General features: G+C 41.7%; 1 protein-coding gene across 2 annotated transcripts; it reads right to left on the bottom strand.

Annotated features, from left to right (window-relative positions):
• Positions 1-3,013: 3,013 nt before the first annotated feature.
• LOC107386638 (uncharacterized protein C11orf87 homolog) lies at positions 3,014-4,273 on the bottom strand. 2 transcript variants are annotated; one of them, XM_054730662.2, is made up of 3 exons: positions 4,071-4,210; positions 3,836-3,914; positions 3,014-3,743 (listed from the first exon to the last, which is right to left on the bottom strand). In XM_054730662.2, the coding sequence occupies exon 3, from the start codon at positions 3,640-3,642 to the stop codon at positions 3,217-3,219; it is 426 nt and encodes a 141-aa protein (XP_054586637.2). In that variant the 5' UTR covers positions 3,643-3,743; positions 3,836-3,914; positions 4,071-4,210; the 3' UTR covers positions 3,014-3,216. The 2 variants fall into 2 exon arrangements, with proteins under 2 accessions (XP_054586637.2, XP_054586636.2); XM_054730661.2 differs by lacking the exon at positions 3,836-3,914 and having other exon boundaries at positions 4,071-4,273.
• Positions 4,274-19,978: the final 15,705 nt, after the last annotated feature.

The following is a 19,978-nucleotide window of genomic DNA, read 5'->3' as shown; positions in this document are numbered from 1 at the left end:
AATTAGGGAGTCCAAACCAGGGTCTGTACAATAAAACTCACCTACGGCCTCATTACCCTGAAAAAGCAACGTATTCTAAGGTTCTAACGGAACCACTAAAAGTACACGCTCGCTACAACACCACTTCCTTTGAATTTGTCAACGGCGCTGGTGTTGTTGGTGAGTGCAAATTTGCTGACGGAGAACTAGGCTTCAGCTCCAGGTAATCTGACACCATGGTGATTAACTGGAAAAGGGTGGGATATTTCCTTTGGGTTGTTTGTGTGTTTCTGCTTCAAATGGATGTATTTGATCTTTTGTTGTTTCTTGTGAGTGATTTTAGTGTGGAGGGAGAAAGATAGACTAATAAATCAGGGCTTTGTCTTCCGTATTGAGGACTTGCTCCAGTCTAATGATGGTAAAGACAAAACTCTAGATTGAAAGATGGTTGAAAAGAAAGACTTTACTGGTCCATCAACAGTCCATCATTCACTTATCATAACAACGACTGTGACGCTCAAAACAAGAAAAATACAGCTTCTCTGTATCAAAAGAAGTTGGCTGATATTTTTCCAACGTATGACCAGGAGGTTTCCTTGCTTTGCGTACACGTCCCACTGAAATGAGATCCTGGGACAGACCAAGAGTCCCCTGGAGGAATTACATTTTCTCTCTAAAAGACGAATGCTCTGCGATCCCCAAGGAGGAGGTGTGTGGTGTTGTTAGGGATATCTTGGCTTTCCTCCATGGTCCTCTAACACCCACAGACATCACATACACAACGTGGACTGGCACTGCTTTTTGGAGCTGCTGTAGTGGCTGGCCGCCATCTTGGATGGGTCTCCATTTTAATCCAGTGCATTTATTTTATTTTGTTTAGCAAACTAAAAAAACCCACATTTATCAAGCTTTTTCTTTTAAATCAGACATGATATTTAAAATATAGATATAGTTAAATAAAATAAATGAACAAAAATTTAAATATAAAATCCCACCAAGTAGGCTAGAAAAGGGGCATAGTTGCTCACACTGCCTTGACTCTAGTTGGGTTTGGAGAGTGAGGAACCCGTCCAATATGGCGGCAATGCAGCTACGCTCTCCAGCACCCAGTGGCACGTCTACCTTACACCTATAACCTGACCTTGGGTCACCATGGTTCAACATGCAGCCCTGATATTAACATAAAGAGCAGCAAAGCCTTTAGGCATTACGCATTTATTTATAAATATTACATAGTTTCCTTGGATAAGGCAGGTTATATGAACTCCAGAAAGATGTTACTGCAAAACATTCCAGCTCACACAGTGGCATACATTTACAATGTATTCACATAATAAATGACAGTATTTTATCAGGCTCACAATGACACGATATGACAGATCAAAAAAGACTGGCTTCAACTGAGAGCCTCTGCTGGGAAGAGTTCTCAGTTTAATATACTTCAGAGAATAGATTATAAATATTCATAAATCAAAATTCTGTATAAGCACTAAAACTTGCTAGGCTATTTGACACTTTAAGGAAAACAGGTTTGTGTGCATAACTACAGCAAAAGGTCTTGCATCCTGTCAAGCTATCTATAGCTACCAACATATGTCTAAACGACATCGGAGGACAGTACTTTATGCAAATATGCTAAGTCACTTAATTGAAGAAAAATAGCAAACAAATAAGCTATTTCTATAGCGTATGTGCAGCTTTGCACTGGCTAACAGCACCACAACATCCATTATAGTCTAACTACTGGTAGTGTGTTGGAGGACATGCCAAGGAAGGTCAGCGGGCAATCGATGACAGAGCTGTGTCACTGAGTCTTAGTATTGTCACACTCCCATGTGTCATGTCCCAGTGAGGATTTAAAGTTTAAACATCTTTGAGTCAAAACAAGGCAGAGAGGACAAGAAGAGGTCCAAAAATCAAAGCAGGCTAATACAGTTTTAGAAAGAGTTAAAGAGCTAAATGGTGTTAACTCAGGTTGTGGAGAAAGGGCCACGCCACAACCACAATAAACAAATCACCTTTCAAACGTTCATGATCCAGCACGGGTACTATTCACCCTTTCCTCTGTCTTCCTTATGTCAGTCCTTTGCTGTCTCATCCTGTAATGCAACTGTTGGCGACTGGTTGGAAACATAAAAATGAGAGTAAATACAGAAGTTTTCATTTGGAATTGGTGCTTATTGTTGAAACTGTTAATGAATTGCAACATTCATGCAACATTTGTACATTATATCTTGTAATTGAATTACAAAATGTTTATTTTATTTGCAACTTTGTCTCGCCTGCTTCACATCTAGTCAGATTCTTGCATATTTTTGAACAGTTACAGTGATGTGAAAGTGCAGGCCCGTGGCTCAGGCAAGCACATTAAAAACACTAAGTAATTTTGTTTGCAACTTGTCACCAGTGGTCAGCTTTATGAGACCTTTCTCATGCTTTACTAATCCCACTCAATCTCTTCCCTTTTATTTATTTTCCTCGTTTTTAATCCCCACCCTTTCTCTGCCCTTCATTTCTCAACTCATTCTCCTCATCCCAATCTCTGATCCCACTCATGCTATTCCTCCTAATCCCTTCATGCTCATCCCAACCCTTATCATCTTCCTCATCCCCATGTCATCCCACTCCTTTCTCTCGACTTGTCATTAAACTCTTCTCATAAACTTAGCTAAATTAAATTACATTTCTTTACACAATACAAATCCACCAATAAACTCACAACTAAAGTAATCTGAGAGCATGATACAAAACAAGCCTCACACAAATCCGGTTGTGTACTGACCAGTTTGGTCAAATTCATGTAAATCCAGTCCGGTTACAGCAAATCCATTCACCATCATTCTTGTCCTTCATCCCTTAGCTTATCCCTAGTCATCAGTATTCTACTCCCCCCTCAGGTACCTGGCCAGGCTATATTCTTTCCGAGGCAGAACCTTCATTCTGAGTCTCCATGTCCTCATGACTCCCATCCTGACCCATCCGAGCCTTCATCTTTTTTCCTTAACTCTGATTAAACCAGTAGCTGGTGCGTGGCCCGTGTGTGTGTTATACTATGGAGGTGTGCTGGCACACAGCTAACCTGTGGGTCACTATTATCCCTAAAGGCCTAATCTGCTCAGTATTCTGCATTTTACTGCTTTCTATGTCATCTACAAGCAGCGGAGATGGGAGTGAATCTTTGTGCCTTATTGCTTTTCCGGTTTAGTCCACAGTCTCGTTCCCTGAAGTTTCTCTGAGTTAACAGTCAAGAGGAACTGCCTCGTGCGGCGCCGGTTGGCCCTCAGCCGCGACGTCTCCGCTGTCCGTGCTCTGGCACGAGAGCTTCTCATCGCGCCTCACCGGTCGGACGATGACGCACGGCCTCACGGGCTCCCCGCTCGCCCGGGCGCGCGCGGGTTTGCGACTGTCGCGCTCGTATTCCTCCTGCGCGCGCTGGATCTTCCTATTTCGAAGCTTCCTCTTGTGGAAGTGGAACGTTGCCAGGGAAACAAGGATGATCCCCACGAGCACGGCCACCAGCACGAGGAGAGCGAGGGTGGAGGAGAACGGCGGGAAGAGGCTGAGATGCTCCGCGCAGGTGCCATTATTGGCTTGGAAACCTCCGTGGCAGCGGTGCAGCGGCACCGACAGCCCAGACGAGGCCTCGGCGGGTCTGGCTGTCATCCGGTCCGTCTGTCTCCGACCACTCGTGTCTCTGTCTGACCCCAATACCCTTCGTGCTCTTCGGGCTCAGCACGGTGACACCGGCCCGCGCATGTGGTTACCTGCACCGAAGAGAAAATACATGTGACCCGCTCAGCCTGCTTCAAAAGAGGCACTGAAATCCAACGGTGCGATAAACGTGGAGACAGCGCACCTTTTGAGTCATGCTCCATAGACCCCTGCCTTGGCCCAGATTAGAATAAGATTGGGTGGAACTCGGAACAATACATCATCTGTTATAATTAAAGGCCTGTGAGATTAAGCCACCAGTCTCCGCACGCAGCGCAAAAAGTCAGCTTTTACGCAGAGGATTGTGTCTGCATCAGTGTTATTCAGAGCCTGGAAATTATTAGAGTTATGAAGATTATGTTGAAAAGCTGAATTATTACCTGACACAACGGTCAATACGGGGACCAGTCCTTTAGTGGAGAGCTGAAATGGGTAAACTGGATCTCGGTGACGCATTTCACACAATGAGATGTTGCTGCTGAGCTCCGATCATTCGGGATGCTTTGAATTGCCGCAATCCTCTCAGTCTTTCTCCAGGGCAGCACTTCCCCATATGAATATCACAGGTAGCGGAAGAATCCCTCAGCTATGCATCAAAGTGAGTTTTGTGAAAATGCGATTAGAGCCGTCTGGTTTCCTCTGGGCAGAGTCCCTCCTCCGGTCATCCGCCGCTCCACTCAGCATCTGAATGAAAAGCTGCAGCTGCATTAAAAATCCCATAGCCCACCAGTCAGCTGGCAGGGGCGGGTGTTTCTTGAAGCCCTCTTTGCACATTATATTCATTCTAAAATCACTTTATTACCACAAATATCCTGTTTAAATTAGAGACTTTTCTGCAACATTTACGAGGCTGTTGTCAGGCTGAAGCAGTAAATTTGGTGGTTGTTTAAACCTTATGAGAGCTTTAAATATCAAAATCAGCATTTAGAATAAGTTCCGAGTCCCTCCAGAATAAATGTTGTGAAAACGTCAGTAATAATCTCAGATTTACTGCAGAAAATGAAACTGACACACCATAATTTCTCTCTGTTTAGATTCTAATCAATATTTATATCACATAATGCAGGTCACAATAATAAATGTGTAGCTCCCAGAGCAATATATATATATATATATATATATATATATATATATATATATATATATATATATATATATATATACAGTGGGACAAAAAAGTATTTAGTCAGCCACCGATTGTGCAAGTTCTCCCACTTAAAATGACAGAGGTCAGTAATTTTCATCATAGGTACACTTCAACTGTGAGAGACAGAATGTGAAAAAAAATCCATGAATTCACATGGCAGGATTTTTAAAGAATTTATTTTTAAATCAGGGTGGAAAATAAGTATTTGGTCAATAACAAAAATTCAACTCAATACTTTGTAACATAAGCTTTGTTGGCAATAACAGAGGTCAAACGATTACTATAGGTCTTTACCAGGTTTGCACACACAGTAGCTGGTATTTTGGCCCATTCCTCCATGCAGATCTTCGAGAGCAGTGATGTTTTGGGGCTGTCGCCGAGCAACATGGACTTTCAACTCCCTCCACAGATTTTCTATTGGGTTGAGGTCTGGAGACTGGCTAGGCCACTCCAGGACTTTCAAATGCTTCTTACGGAGCCACTCCTTTGTTGCACGGGCGGTGTGTTTGGGATCATTGTCGTGTTGGAAGACCCAGCCACGTTTCATCTTCAAAGCTCTCACTGATGGAAGGAGGTTTTGGCTCAGAATCTCAGCCCCATTCATTCTGTCCTTAACACGGATCAGTCGTCCTGTCCCCTTAGCAGAAAAACTGCCCCAAAACATGATTTTCCCACCCCCATGCTTCACAGTAGGTATGGTGCTCTTGGGATGCAACTCAGTATTCTTCTTCCTCCAAACATGACGAGTTGAGTTTATACCAAAAAGTTCTACTTTGGTTTCATCTGACCACATGACATTCTCCCAATCCTCTGCTATATCATCCATGTGCTCTCTGGCAAACTTCAGACGGGCCTGGACATGCACTGGCTTCAGCAGCGGAACACGTCTGGCACTGCAGGACTTTATTCCCTGCCGTTGTAGTGTGTTACTAATGGTGACCTTTGTTACTGTGGTCCCAGCTCTCTGCAGGTCATTTACCAGGTCCCCCCGTGTGGTTCTGGGATTCTTGTTCACCGTTCTCATGATCATTTTGACCCCACAGGATGAGATCTTGCGTGGAGCCCCAGATTGAGGGAGATTATCAGTGGTCTTGTATGTCTTCCATTGATAATTGCTCCCACAGTTCATTTTTTCACACCAAGCTGCTTGCCTATTGTAGATTCACTCTTCCCAGTCTGGTGCAGGTCTACAATTATTTTCCTGGTGTTCTTCGAAAGCTCTTTGATCTTGGCCAGTGGAGTTTGGAGTCTGACTGAGGCTGTGGACAGGTGTCTTTCATACAAATAATGAGTTCAAACAGGTGCCATTAATACAGGTAACGAGTGGAGGACAGAAAAGCTTCTCAAAGAAGGCGTTACAGGTCTGTGAGAGCCAGAGGTTTTCCTTGTTTGAAGTGACCAAATACTTATTTACCACCCTGATTTACAAATAAATTCTTTAAAAATCCTGCCATGTGAATTCATGGATTTTTTTTCACATTCTGTCTCTCACAGTTGAAGTGTACCTATGATGTAAATTACTGACCTCTGTCATCATTTTAAGTGGGAGAACTTGCACAATCGGTGGCTGACTAAATACTTTTTTGCCCCACTGTATGTATATATATATATATATATATATATATATATATATATATATATATATATATATATATATATATATATATATATATATATACATACATACATACATACATATATATTTAAAGGAGTAGATCCATGTCATGATACAGTGTTGGTGGGACCCAAAATGCAGTACCCAGGATGACATGAGGCAGAGATGAAGAATAAGAAAAATCCTTTATTTTAAGGAGATCAAAATAAGTCCAAAGGCTGGAAGCCGAAAATCCAAAGTCCAGATAACGATCTGGAAATCCAAAAATACTTGAGATACGAGAAGAACAAGAACACGAGTAATCCAAGGCAAGACTGACAGAATTACAAACAATGGACCGACACAGGACAGCGACAAGACAGGGCTTATATACACAAGGAGGAGTAATTAGGGAAAATGGCAGCAGGAGTGTGGAGTGAGGGCTGGAGGGAAGACAGGTGAATATGATAATCTAACTGGGAAAACAGAAACAGAGGAGGGCAAATACCTAAACACAAAACTAAACAACAATTATCTAAAGACAGAGGGAAGGGCTCAAACTAGCTGGAGAAGCACACACACACACACACACACACACACACACACACACACACACACACACATACACTGAGTTGGGGTGGACACGCACACACACACACACACACACACACACACACACACACACACACACACACACACACACACACACTTACACTGAGTTGGGGAGGACGCACACACACACACACACACACACACACACACACACGTACACGCACGCACACACACTTACACTGAGTTGTGGAGGACACGCAAACACACACACACACACGCGCGCACACACGCACACACACACACACGCACACACACACTTACACTGAGTTGGGAAGGACACGCACACACACACACACACACACACACACACACACACACACACACACACACACACACACACACACACACACACACAACACACACACACACACACGCACACACATACACTCACGCACACATACACTGAGCTGACGACAAAGAGGCTGGAGCTGACCTGGGATGAATGATTTAAAAGGGTAACAACATGAGACACTTAACTGAGATGCAGACAAAAGACACATGAGGGCGCTATGAGACACGGAAGGGAATCTAGAGAGGGATGGAGAAACATCAGGAGACACATGAAGGAAGACACAGACGCAGACCATGACAACCCAGTGCTGTCAGCGGGACACAAGGAGACAGCTATACATATACACACACACACACACACACACACACACACACACACACACACACACACACACACACACATATATATATATATATATATATATATATATATATATATATATATATATACATATGCATATATATATACATACATATACATACATATACATACATATATATATATATATATATATATATATATATATATATATATATATACAACTTTGGCATATATGGAATATAAAATGTTTGTATGGAAAGGGCTTGAATTTTGAATGGGCTGCTGATGGGTGCAATGCACAAAACAGACAAAGCACAGAGAGAGCTGGAAAATATAAAAAAAATTAATTTTGAGTTTTTCTGAAGTTTTGTGCTGATATTTGTCTTCTCAGAAATTCTTAATCCTTATGCATTAGCTCTGGTTTCTTCCTTATTCTGTTAAATTGGTAGTCTGTCCTTTTGTTATTTATCCCCCTCTGTTTTTATTGTTTCTTGCCTTAAATGCATTTGATTTCTCAAAAACAGGATTGGGGTTTTAGGTCTTTCCTTATTAGCACTGTTTGAAATATGCAAAACTGTTTATTCTGGTATCATAATTAAAATCCATTTCCTGTCATTTTAAAATAATCTGCTTGTAATCTATAAGAATAAGCATAATCTGAATATTTTAAAAGAAGTTGAAACAACAGATATTTAAAAAAATACCCAGAATCCTAAAATTGTAGCATAATTTAACAAAGAATTCCAAATTAGACAAATTCTGTCATAGAAAATAGATCTAATTAATGAAATAATTTTTGTCAACCAGATTATTCTTGTTTTAGAAATTAAAATCAAATGACCAACTAAGGTAACATGAATTTATCCATAAATGATTCAAATTTGAACAAGCTAAATGTTTCTCAATGTTCACTAAAAGGCTAGAATTTCTCAGAGGAACGTATGTCGGCCATCATCTTTCATGCAAGAGTAATCACAAGAGTAAACCACTCTAAGCCACACCCAACTTTAGGTTATCTGTAAAATAAACTGCATCATACAAACTTTTGTGTTTGCTAACGCCACCTGTGCTGGCCATCTTGGACTGGGTTGACTCAAAAAGTTAACCAGTGATTATTTTCTGGGAGTTTCAATACATTTTTTTTTTAGATATTTAGCCTAAGCATGAACAAACACAGGCTTGCACACTCAAAGCCAGAGGCAAAAACATTAGCTTGCAGTAGCAAGAAATTAAAGTGGTCTCCCTGACAACCCTCAGTCTCTGGAGCTCTGGCAGTGCACTTGCAGAGTTGTTGTCTACAGTCCATCATCTTCACAGTGACATACTGTACAACATGACATTTGAAAAGCAGTTTTTTTCAGCATTCAGTCACACGCTCAAATTCAGCTGAATCTTATCCTCTGGGATGATTCAGTTTCTGACCGCCTTCACAGCTGTCCAGATATTCTTGTTTGCTTCAGTGGTGTCAGGTTTTGTTCATGAAACAGATTTTATAGCAGCTTTCTCCTCTTTGACACTTCTACCAGAGGATCGGACTGAACCAATCTACTGCTGCATCTTTGATCCTGATTCTTGTTGATTCTGTTGGTGTCAGCTGCTTTGGGTCTGCTGCAACAGCACTTCACAGCACAGAACAAGAACATGACCACAACCAAACGATCAGTCATTTCAACAGAGAAGAATGCCAACATTAATGACGATGCAAAACCAAAAATTTGACTTTGCTTCCAAATCTGACAAACTGACACAAATATGTATTTCCAGCATAATGGAGCCTTTTGCCTTAAAGGAGACATGCAATGAGTTTAAAAAGATATAATTGTCCTCTGGTTGATACTAAACATGTTCATGAAGTTCTTTGCATAAATCCTTCTCACACAAAGGGGTCAGTTTTCTTCTTGTCAGTTTCAGTACCTTCCAGAATGAGTTGTTTCTGTGCTCTGTGACTTTAAGAAAACAAGCTGGAGCTGGCCACACCCACCCCTCCCTCACTCAGACCACTCAGGCTCACCCTTTGTACCTGACATCTCACCGCTCACGAGACCGCCCCGTTAGCCATTAGGGATGGTAGACAGACTGTCTACACAGGTTGAAATAAGCCCGTTTGTAGCCTTGTATTGCTTTTTTTTAGTTAAATTCACAGTAAAATGGTGAAAACAGTTTGCTGCAAACAAACAAAGGTATAACCCAGCTTGTCCTTTTTAATAACTTTGATGAAGACCAAAAACAGGAATGAACTGCAGCGATCAATCAAACGGACTAGCAGCCCTCAGCGTATTTTCAGATTTGCAGTGAACGCATTTTACTTGGTAAGATCAACATTCATATGTTTCATGAGGATGACAGGAGCTAACTGTGATCTTCACCCATTACTGCGTAAGATGATCCATGAGTCACATAAAAACACAAAACAGCACAACAATGGTGGTGATGTTGAACTTTCTGCTCAGTCGCTGTTTTTTATTAGACTCTGAACCCAGAAACAGTTATGAGGCAGAAAGCTCTGGAGCAACCAGTGACTCCTCCCCCTAGCCAACCAGTGGCCCTACAGCCGTGTTTTTGGCACAGCTCAGTATGCCTGGAGCCACGGCAAAGCAGCTACTGAAAAGTTAGGGGAAGATACTGACCTATGCTGTTGAAAAATGCTGACCAATTGAGTCAACCCCATTTGAGTCACACTGAGTAGTGCTGTTGGAAAAGGGGCATAAGTGGTACAGGACACAAAATCTAAGTCGGGTCCACGTCAAGGAAACGAAGGAGACTTTGTGGTCAGTCTTCAAGAGCTGGGTAGACAAGCAAAAACCCATCAATTCTGACAAACACTGATTATGGAAGAATTAGCTGCCATCAGATTTTGACCAAAAGTCAATTGACAGCATGCCAGGGTGAAGAGTGGAGGTCTTCAGATACAAAAACTACTCTGAAGTTATTGACTCTTTGCATAAATTGAATGTAATTGCCAATAAAAACCTGTGAACCCCATTAAATTCTTCTAATTGTACTTTGTTTGACAAAATGCTCAGAAAACACTGAAGCAGAAAATAGTTTCATAACGATTTCATTATGCATAAAAACTGTGGAAACAACTGTTGTGTCACCTTTCATACTGATATGGTTGTCAATAGTTGCAGACTAAACCTGTTGCAGATTAAAAATAATAACTTTTTGTTCAAAGCCAAGCCTGACTTTTTAAAATGACCAAATAAATTCAACCCAGAGGGCAGATTTTAGGCGTTTGCGTTCAGTAAAAGGTCAGCACTCTGGAGGTGACTCATACCAACAGATAAAAACAAAGAGAGGCCTTGAATTAGATAAAGGTCTTTGTACTTCTTAGTATTCCGCCCACAAAGTGTCTGAGACTCACAGTAATTTCCTGGTCCTACTCGTGGATATGCTCCATCACCAGCGGGGCTCCATGAAAAATGAATGGCTATAGAGGGAGTGAGGGTCCCTGGATGATGAACTCGCTGTAGATGAGTGCATGCTGAAAGATTTATGCAGCTTTTCATGCACAGTTTAAAGTGTGGCATATGTTTGAAGACTCTTGAATGAAGAGTGATTATAGCACTTATTCTAATATTCATACTTGTCCACTAAGCCGAGTAGATCAGCTTTTGCCAAAACGACCCAAACTGATACAGAAATCCTGCAGGACGAGTTTAAAAAAATGATCCCCTCAAATAAATTAAATCATCCAATCCCAAAGTGATGTATTTTTAGCATCTTGCTTGGAAATGGTGCAAAACTCCTGGCACTGTGGCTCATTTCTCCTGCTTCCCCTCCAATCTCTGTTCAAGACTTCAGTGTCTTTTGTGTATCTTTTAAGTCTCGATGTGATGAATCCTAGGGAGGTACGGTGTGCATGTTCCAACAGCCTCTACTCAGAGGCTTTCATGGTGTTGCACATAAAAAGTGGATGTGTAGAAAATAAAAAGGGAGCTGGAGAGACAAGTATAAAACCCTGTCCAATTTCACACCTCTGTAAACTGCATGCTGTCTGCTCAACACCAGCAGCAGCTGGTTTAACTGTGTTTGCTCCTGCTGTGGCTGGAAATCAAGCTGCTGACAGAGTGAGCCACAACAAAAAGGGGTTTGCAGTCTGTCACACGACAACGACGAGCCCAGCATCCGGTAGCTTTGAGCTAAGCTGCAGAGTTAGTGCCAGGAAACTCAAAACGTTCAACCATCTCTGTTCTTCTTTCTCCTCTCAACCTATGGCTGCCTTCAGAACAGTAAAAGAGCTTTGAAATGAAACACACTAATTGGGAATATTTCCCACCCACATGTTTGTGGGTTGATTTTTGCTCATTAGCACCTTTTAAATATGAGATATATCTGCTTTTTTGTATGCAGAAGCCAGTTTAGAACCCATTGCCCTCTGCTCATGCCTGCTACTTTTATTCCTCTGCAGCCTTTTTGCAGCCAAGGCTTAACCAGGTGGTCAAAGGTGCCCCATTCCCCATTTCTCAATCCTGCTTTCCATGCTCCTTCTTCATGAAGGCTTCTGAAGTCAAATGGAAAGGGGTTGGAAAGCTCCATCTGGTCCTTCCTTTAAGCAGAGGATCTTGGTTTACTTCTCTCAATGAATGGAGCAAGAGATGGACCAATGGGCCAGAATTTTGTCTGTCAAGAAGCTGGCCAGTCTATGTTCCAACTCTGATGAAATTTTAACCCTGAAGCTGCTCCTGCTCATCAAAAATAGCCAGTTTGAGTTTGGATATCAGATTACGATGCTTCCTGGTCTCCTTCTTCTGGAGGTTTTCTTATCATTTCCCACTTAAAAGAGACTCCTGGGCAAACCCACAACTTGCTAGAGCGATTTAATATCCTCTCTAGTTTGGGAATGCCTCGCGATCCCTCTGGAGGAGCTGAAGGGTGCTGGTGAGGGAGGCATCTGGGGTTCTTGCCTCTGTGACTCTGTTGGATGGATTACATTTAAATCTGACATCAGTCTCCACCACACTGATTTTGATTTAAAAGCTTTTTTCAGCAGGTTATTTTTTTGACCTTCGTTAACATTGGCACAGATGTTATAAATACAAAACCTCACATTATAACTATAAAACTGATCTTTTCTGATTTAGTTAGAAAACTTAAAAACTAAAACGGTGATTCTGGGACCTCTGATTCCATAATGATACTCAGGACTTTGGGATTTCATCACGATAAAAGGGGGGTGGGGTTCATAAATTGGCCAAAAATGAGTTACTTCTGTTGGTTTCTCTTAAACAGGCTTTTAACATCATTGATCATGTTGCCATGGAAACTGCTTGCTTGGTACCCTCATTTCCGTGGCTCTGCTTTTCCCCATGGTTCATCCCTGTGAGAAGAATTGCTTTCTCAATAAAGACCACAGCTTTATGCCATTGGTATTCAGATGAGAAATGTTGTTAATAATCTGGATTTTTTTTATTAATCTAATGTTTTCTCTATTAAAATGTGTTTCTGGTTTTTTCTAGCTCTGTAAGATGAACATTTTATTGCTATCATTGTCTGTGAGCTGGTACTTTCACATTATTTTACGATTTCACCCTAAAGGCAAGGCAGCTTTATTTATACAGCACACTTCATACACAGAAGCAATTCAATGTGCTTTCCAGGTGCAAGATCAGCAAGAACACAAGACATTAAAATCAATGTGACAACATAAAACATCAGATAATAAAATAAAAATTTTAAATGCACAAATACATTAAAAAAAGTTGCTCTTTATTGTTAAGAATCTGGAAAGGTCAATCTGCAGGAAAAACAGAATAATCTCAGAGAGAGATCAAAAATAAATGATAAAATGTAAAATGTAAATAGATCCACAGTTTAATCAGGTTTTATTGTGACAACATTAATAATAGGGAGAACATCTCCAGGAAAAGACAGGTAAATACCTGCCACACTAAAGTAGGAAATAAGATCTGACTTATCATCAGCATTACCTGTTGAGGAGAGAAACCAAACGCAGGACCAACAGGCAGAAAGATAAATGAGCAGAAGGCCAACTGTAATTAACTAAATGATAAGGCAAAACAAAGGGTGCTTCAGGGCAGAAATCCTAAAGCAGCAAATCACAGATAAAGAGAAGAGCAAGAACAAACAGGTGAAGAGATATAATGAACTGACAAAAAGAAAAACCCTGCAGCTGTAATTACCATTTGATGACTGGACTGGGAAGCTGAATCCTTCTGCGTGCATGACACAAAGCTAAACAGACTGACACAAACAAGGAAGAGGACTAATGAAAACAAGGAAGGTTAATTAAGGTTTAGGAGTTTATCTGACTTCAAAAACACAACAGAACTACATTAAATTGGGCAGAGAGTTGTATTAAAAGTTATTAAAACAAAAACTTTAGTTATTAGTTCCTAAACATCATGCATAAATTCAGCTACTTTTCAGCTTCTCTTTCATCTGCTTTTTTCTCAAAGTGAATTTCATTTTTTATCTGCGTTATTGCTCTTGATTCTTTTACTGACCTTGTCTCTGTGCTATAAAGTATTTTTAACCTGTAAACTCAACAACTGTCCGGATTTTCCTTAAAGACACACGGGACCTTATTTTCCTGCCCATTACTGAAGCATTTTATTCCCTTTCCTTGCTGCTCGCAGAACTGCTAACAGTAATGAGAGAGGTTTGTGGCTCTGAATGCCAACCTGATATTTACGTACACACCGGTGTCCCGCCAGTGTTCGTTTATTCGTGTGTGTGTGACGGTTTACGTCTTCATGCAAACGAGCCCATATCTTTAAAGCTGCAGGCCATCTCCAAGCAGGAACAGACTTCTTTATATTCCTTCCACGAGCACACAACTGCTTTTTGTGCAGGTCTCTGTCAGCAGAATTTGTAATGAATTGCAAGAAAGCCATTTTACCATGCATGCACGTGCACGCGCACGCACGCACACACTCACACACACACACACACACACACACAGACACACACACACACACATGCACACACACACACACACACACACACACACACACACACACACACACACACACACACACAAACTTGACACAAAACAACTTTCTTCCTGTGCACAACAGAAATTCTTTAGGAAAGAATGAATGAGGCCCTGTGTTCATATAGAGGAAATGTCTTTCATGAATTGATTTTTCTTCTTTCTTAATGATGAAGCTGTCAGCTAACATTAGTGCATGAAAAACTGTTTACATTTTCCATGTGAGGATCTGGTACTTTTGCATTCTGTAGGCTGACTTGTTTGATTTGTGCATGAAAACCCTTTATGTCCGTAAGCTCCATATGACCATTTTTACAACGAGGCTCCCCTTAAAATGTCTAATAAATATTTAATAGCTATGTCATTAATTCATCTGTTAACACTTTAGAAATCGTTCATAACATTTGCATTAATTAAGGATGAGAAAGAGACAAAACTGACCTTTGTCTTGCCAAATAGTGAGCCAGCTCTGTTTTCTTTATCTTCAGCTGCTAAATGAAACATTTCAGACTAAGTTACTACTTTTTAGGCACAAAGTGCATTTGGAAATATAAGACTTATATATAATATTGTTCTTTATTGCTGCATGATAGACATCTATCAAAGGGAGTCTTGGTGTAATGTGTAAAACATGGTACAATGTTAAACATTTAAAAATGACTAGTAAACTTGTTTAAAGTAGCTATTAAGCCCATGCTTTTGTTCTTTTTTAAACACAGAAACAGTTTTGTTTACCTGTTAGTAGCTACAGTTTCGCCGACGGCTGCCGGCTTCTTCAGGCTGACGCTGATGGTGGCGCGTCACTTCCTTCTCCGTTTATCTGCGGGCAGCAGAGGACGTTGTCGCCCTCTACTGCCTGCTCTCCCCTCTCCGACGATGCAGTCCCATGCGTGGTCCAGCGTGTAAACTCCGTCGTCCCTGTTCATGGTCCCACATCCACGTCTCCTTATCTCGATTGCTTCCTTGATCCATCTTTTGTATTTTTGTTGTTCGGTGGTTATGATCCGTGTGCTGTCCCAGTCCATTATATGGTTTTCTCTTAAGCAATGATCTGTTACGGCTGACTTTTTTATTGTACTTTCTGCTTCTTCTTTTGCTGCTCTTGTGTGTTTACGATTTGCCTCTTTCTCACACTCCTTTCTGTGTTCTATTGTCCGTGTATTGAGTTGGCGTCCGGTTTCTCCTATGTATGTTTTATTGCATATTTTGCATGGGATTTCGTAGATGACTCCACATTTTTGTCCAGCTGATATTTTGTCTTTTGGGTGTACTAGTCTGTTTCTAACTGTTGTGTATGGCTTTGTTGGTGTGTTTATGTTGTGTTTTTTCATTGTTGCTCTTATTTTTTCCGTTATGCCTCTGATGTATGGTAGGGTTATCACTGGTTTTGGTTCTTGTCTTTCTGGGTTTCTGGTTCTTTTTCATCAGCGTCAGCCTGAAGAAGCCGGCAGCCGTCGGCGAAACTGTAGCTACTAACAGGTAAACAAAATTGTTTCTGTGTTTAAAAAAGAACGAAAGCATGGATTTAGAAAGACACAGCAAGAACACACCTAAGATAGCTATTAAGCATTTTTAAAGGCATATCAAAAATGTATCAATGCCAAAAGCGAAGTATTGATGCAAAGTGGTATGATGTAGTTTTGTTAATGTTACGAGGCTTGTTTATGAGTTTAGAAATGCTGAATAAGAGCTTGTGCTAAATACAGTTTATGGTAAAATAACACTGCTGTTACAAATGTTTATTAAGCATAAAGAAATGGTGACATACCTGCAAACCATTTACTGGCCTTTTATTAGGGCAGCATTGTGAACGCCACCTAAAAGCACTGTTTGTGGGTGGCGTTCAAGTTTACGTGTTTATGTTTAACATCTCAGTAAGGATGAGAGTCAGCTTTTAAACCGCAGTGTTATAAAAACATATCGGCTCTAATTCAAAGAGCACATACGTTTAATTAGATTAAGAGATTGGGCTAAAAACTTGTGTTTGGAAAGGAGATGAACTTCCTGCTTCTTTTCAGTCATGGTCTTGTAGATATGTTTTCTTTTTGTTCCGATGAGGTGTGCACAGCCATGTGTGAAAGAAATAATTAAAGCAAAAATGATTAGCCTCAAGAAGAAAAATAAAATGAGGGAAATAAATATGCACAGTTTGACAAAGGACCTTGCGTTAGAGCTTGATTTAATACTTTTAGTTTATTCTAATTTAAAAAGTGATTTCCTAATGTAAATGTGTCATGATCCTGCTATGTCCTGACCTCCATGCTACCACCATTCACCTCATCAGCCTTCATGCATCACACCTGGTCCCCTCATCAAGCTCATGCCACACACCTGCCTCACCAGCTATATATTCCACAGTCAACCACCAGCACTCTGGGGCAGTCAGTCGCTGGGGCTGACACACGGCTGTTTGATCGCCGGGAGCACATCAGCCGCTGGAAGCTTTTGACGGCTTGGGTTGGCCGGGAGGGGTGAATGGGGATCGGCCGACGGCCTGTACAGGTCCGGTACCACGGTTCTGATGCTGCTCCCATTCAATCTCGGTGGGTATGGGACGGAGGACGGGCGGTGGTGCTGGAGTCGCTATGCAGGTGGAGAGCTGGGGTACCGGCAAGCGGGACCATGGTGACTTGTCTCCGGAGGATGTTGTGGCGGATGGCTCTGCTAAGCAGCTCCGGACTGGTGGCGGTGGTGAGTCAGGCCTGGTTGTGCGCTTGCAAGCGTCTGGCAGGGGCAGTTTCTCTTTCTCCAGTCTGCTACGGGTGTCTAAAGAGCTGCAGGAGAAGGTTGGTGATGTGGTGGACGCCACGGTCCTGCCTGGTGGTGTGTTGTCCATTGTGTGTTGTTCGGTTGAGCAGTGGGATAAGGCACTTTAGCTTGAGCAGTTTTTGGGAGTGGGAGTTGACATTTCTGTGCAGTGTTGAGGTTGGTGTTAAAGGGGTGGTTTACAACATTCCTAATGATGTCTCCGAGTCTGAGTTGTTGCACAGTCTCAGAGGGGGATCGGTTGTGGCCATGCGGAGGGTGGGTCGACTCCCTTGCTGATAACGTTTGGAGGGTTGGCGTTGCCTGACCGCGTTATGTACGGTATCAGTGAGGCGGCTTTGTCTAGGCTTCAGCTTGTTCAGAATTCTGCAGCAAGGTTCTTGACTGGAGCTGAAAGAAGACACCACATCTCACCTATTCTTAAAACGCTTCACTGGTTGCCCGTTAAATTCAGGATCAATTATAAAATTTTACTTCTCACGTTCAAATCCTTGAATGGTCAAGCGCCTCCCTATCTGTGTGATCTCCTTCATTACTACCACCCTCCTCGAGCTCTTAGGTCTGAAGATCAACTCCTCTTAACTGTCCCTAAGGCACGTTTGAAGACTCGTGGGGAAAGGGCTTTTTCAGTCTGTGCCCCAAAGTTATGGAACTCATTACCACTGCAGGTTAGGCAAGCTTCCTCTATCGCAGTCTTTAAATCTCATCTGAAGACCCTCTACTTCACTTACGCATTCGATCCCTAATTCCATAACTCCTTAGCTCATCCATTGTCCCTCCTAGACAATTCGATTTTAATTTTGTGTTTTTATAGTCTGGTTTTATTTGCTTTTACTGTTAATAATCTGTTGTTTTTATTTCTTTTGCTCCTTTTTACATTTTCCATCTACCTGACTATTTTAACTTGTGTTTTCTTGCTTGTTTTTTGTGCAGCGCTTTGTATGGTTGTAATGCCGTGTTGAAAGCGCTATATAAATAAAGTGGTATGGTATGGTATGGTAATTCCACCATCTTGCCTGAGGGGGTCCTGCTGAGTGCTTCCCGCCTTGTGCTGGAAGATAAACTGCAGGAGACTAAACATCTCTACCCGGACCTTTCTCAGTGCCCGGTGGATCGTCTCTATGTCCCTGACCACATTAGGACTGAGGTACTCTTGTTTTGCCACTGCTCTCATTTGTTCTGTCACCCAAATGAGCAGATTTTGGTGGCCCACACTCTCTAAGGACACTCAGGACTTTGTTAAAGCCTGCTCCATCTACGCCAGGGCCAAGTCATCTCATAGACCCCCTGCTGGTCTTCTTTGTCCATTACCCATCCCACATCGACCATGGTCCCAGATCAGTATGGATTTCATCACCGGTCTGCCTCCATCCAACACTTAAAGAGTCATCCTCACAGTCATCTATCGCTTTTCGAAGATGGTCCACCTGGTACCCCTCAGAAAGCTTCCTACCGCCTCTCACATGGCCGACGTCCTGACTCGTGAGGTCTTTCGCTTTCACGGCCTGCCCCAGGACATTGTGTCTAACAGGGGTCCACAGTTTGTTTCCAGATTCTGGAAATTGTTCTGCGCTCAGTTGGGCATCCAGGTGAGCCTCTCCTCAGGTTTGCACCCCCAGACTAATGGGCTGACCGAGAGGCACAATCAGGAGGTAGAGACCAATCTTCGTCTGCTGTGCCTGGACGACGCCACCCTAACCCATCCTTCATTCCACGTCAGGAAGATCAAGCCTGTGGTTTTGTCTGCCCTGTTTTCAGCAGATTTGAAATATTTTCTTCCCTGAGTTCATGAGACCAACAGTCCAAACCCCTGCACACAGCATAAAAATGAAGAAGAGATTAAAATAGTTTAGTAAATGTAATTTAGTTTTACTGTCAGGAGTTTCATGTTGCGGAGGTTATTACGCAAGCTTTACACAGAAGGTCCTCGATTCAACAAATCAATTATTTAAGATCCATTGGTGAAGAGTCACTCGCCTCCTCACTGATAAAAAACAACAACACATCAGTCAAATTAAATAGAGATGAATGTGTTTGAAGCTGTGATTTGAACTGAGTGGTGGAGCAGATGCTGTGATCTTAAAGACAGTTTGTTCTACAAATAAGGAGTCACCTTGTTCTTTATTTATTCCTGAACCTGGATCTGGAAACGTTCAAAAGCAATTCATTTATTGATTTATTTATTATGTGTTTGTTAGTAAGTAAGTTAGTTAGTTTGTTAATTAATTAATTACTTTATAAAACACCTTCCCACCACCAATCAAGACAGCCCAAGACACTGAACTTGGTAAATTACATCTAAAAGCAGCTGATCTGAAGGTATGAGCTCTCAAAAATAGTAGCAACCTTGAATGGATCAACAATCTTTGTTTTTAAAAATACACACTGAACAAAATAATCAAAAACACACACATGCTCACCATTTTATAAAACTTCAAAGTATAAAAGGAATGGTGCATGTTTGTGTTCAAATTTGCTGCTACAATTTACAATAAAGGTTGAGAAGCTCGGTCATTCAGGAGGGGCTGGCAGTAGACCCGCTGCTCCTCCACATTGAGAGGAGCCAGTTGAGGTGGCTCAGGCATCTGGTTAGGATGTGTC

This window comes from Nothobranchius furzeri, chromosome 10 (assembly GCF_043380555.1).
Source record: "Nothobranchius furzeri strain GRZ-AD chromosome 10, NfurGRZ-RIMD1, whole genome shotgun sequence".
NCBI classification, from domain to species: Eukaryota; Metazoa; Chordata; class Actinopteri; order Cyprinodontiformes; family Nothobranchiidae; genus Nothobranchius; species Nothobranchius furzeri.
The sequence above is the reverse complement of the archived record's forward strand: the minus strand, read 5'-3'. Positions and strand labels throughout refer to the sequence as shown.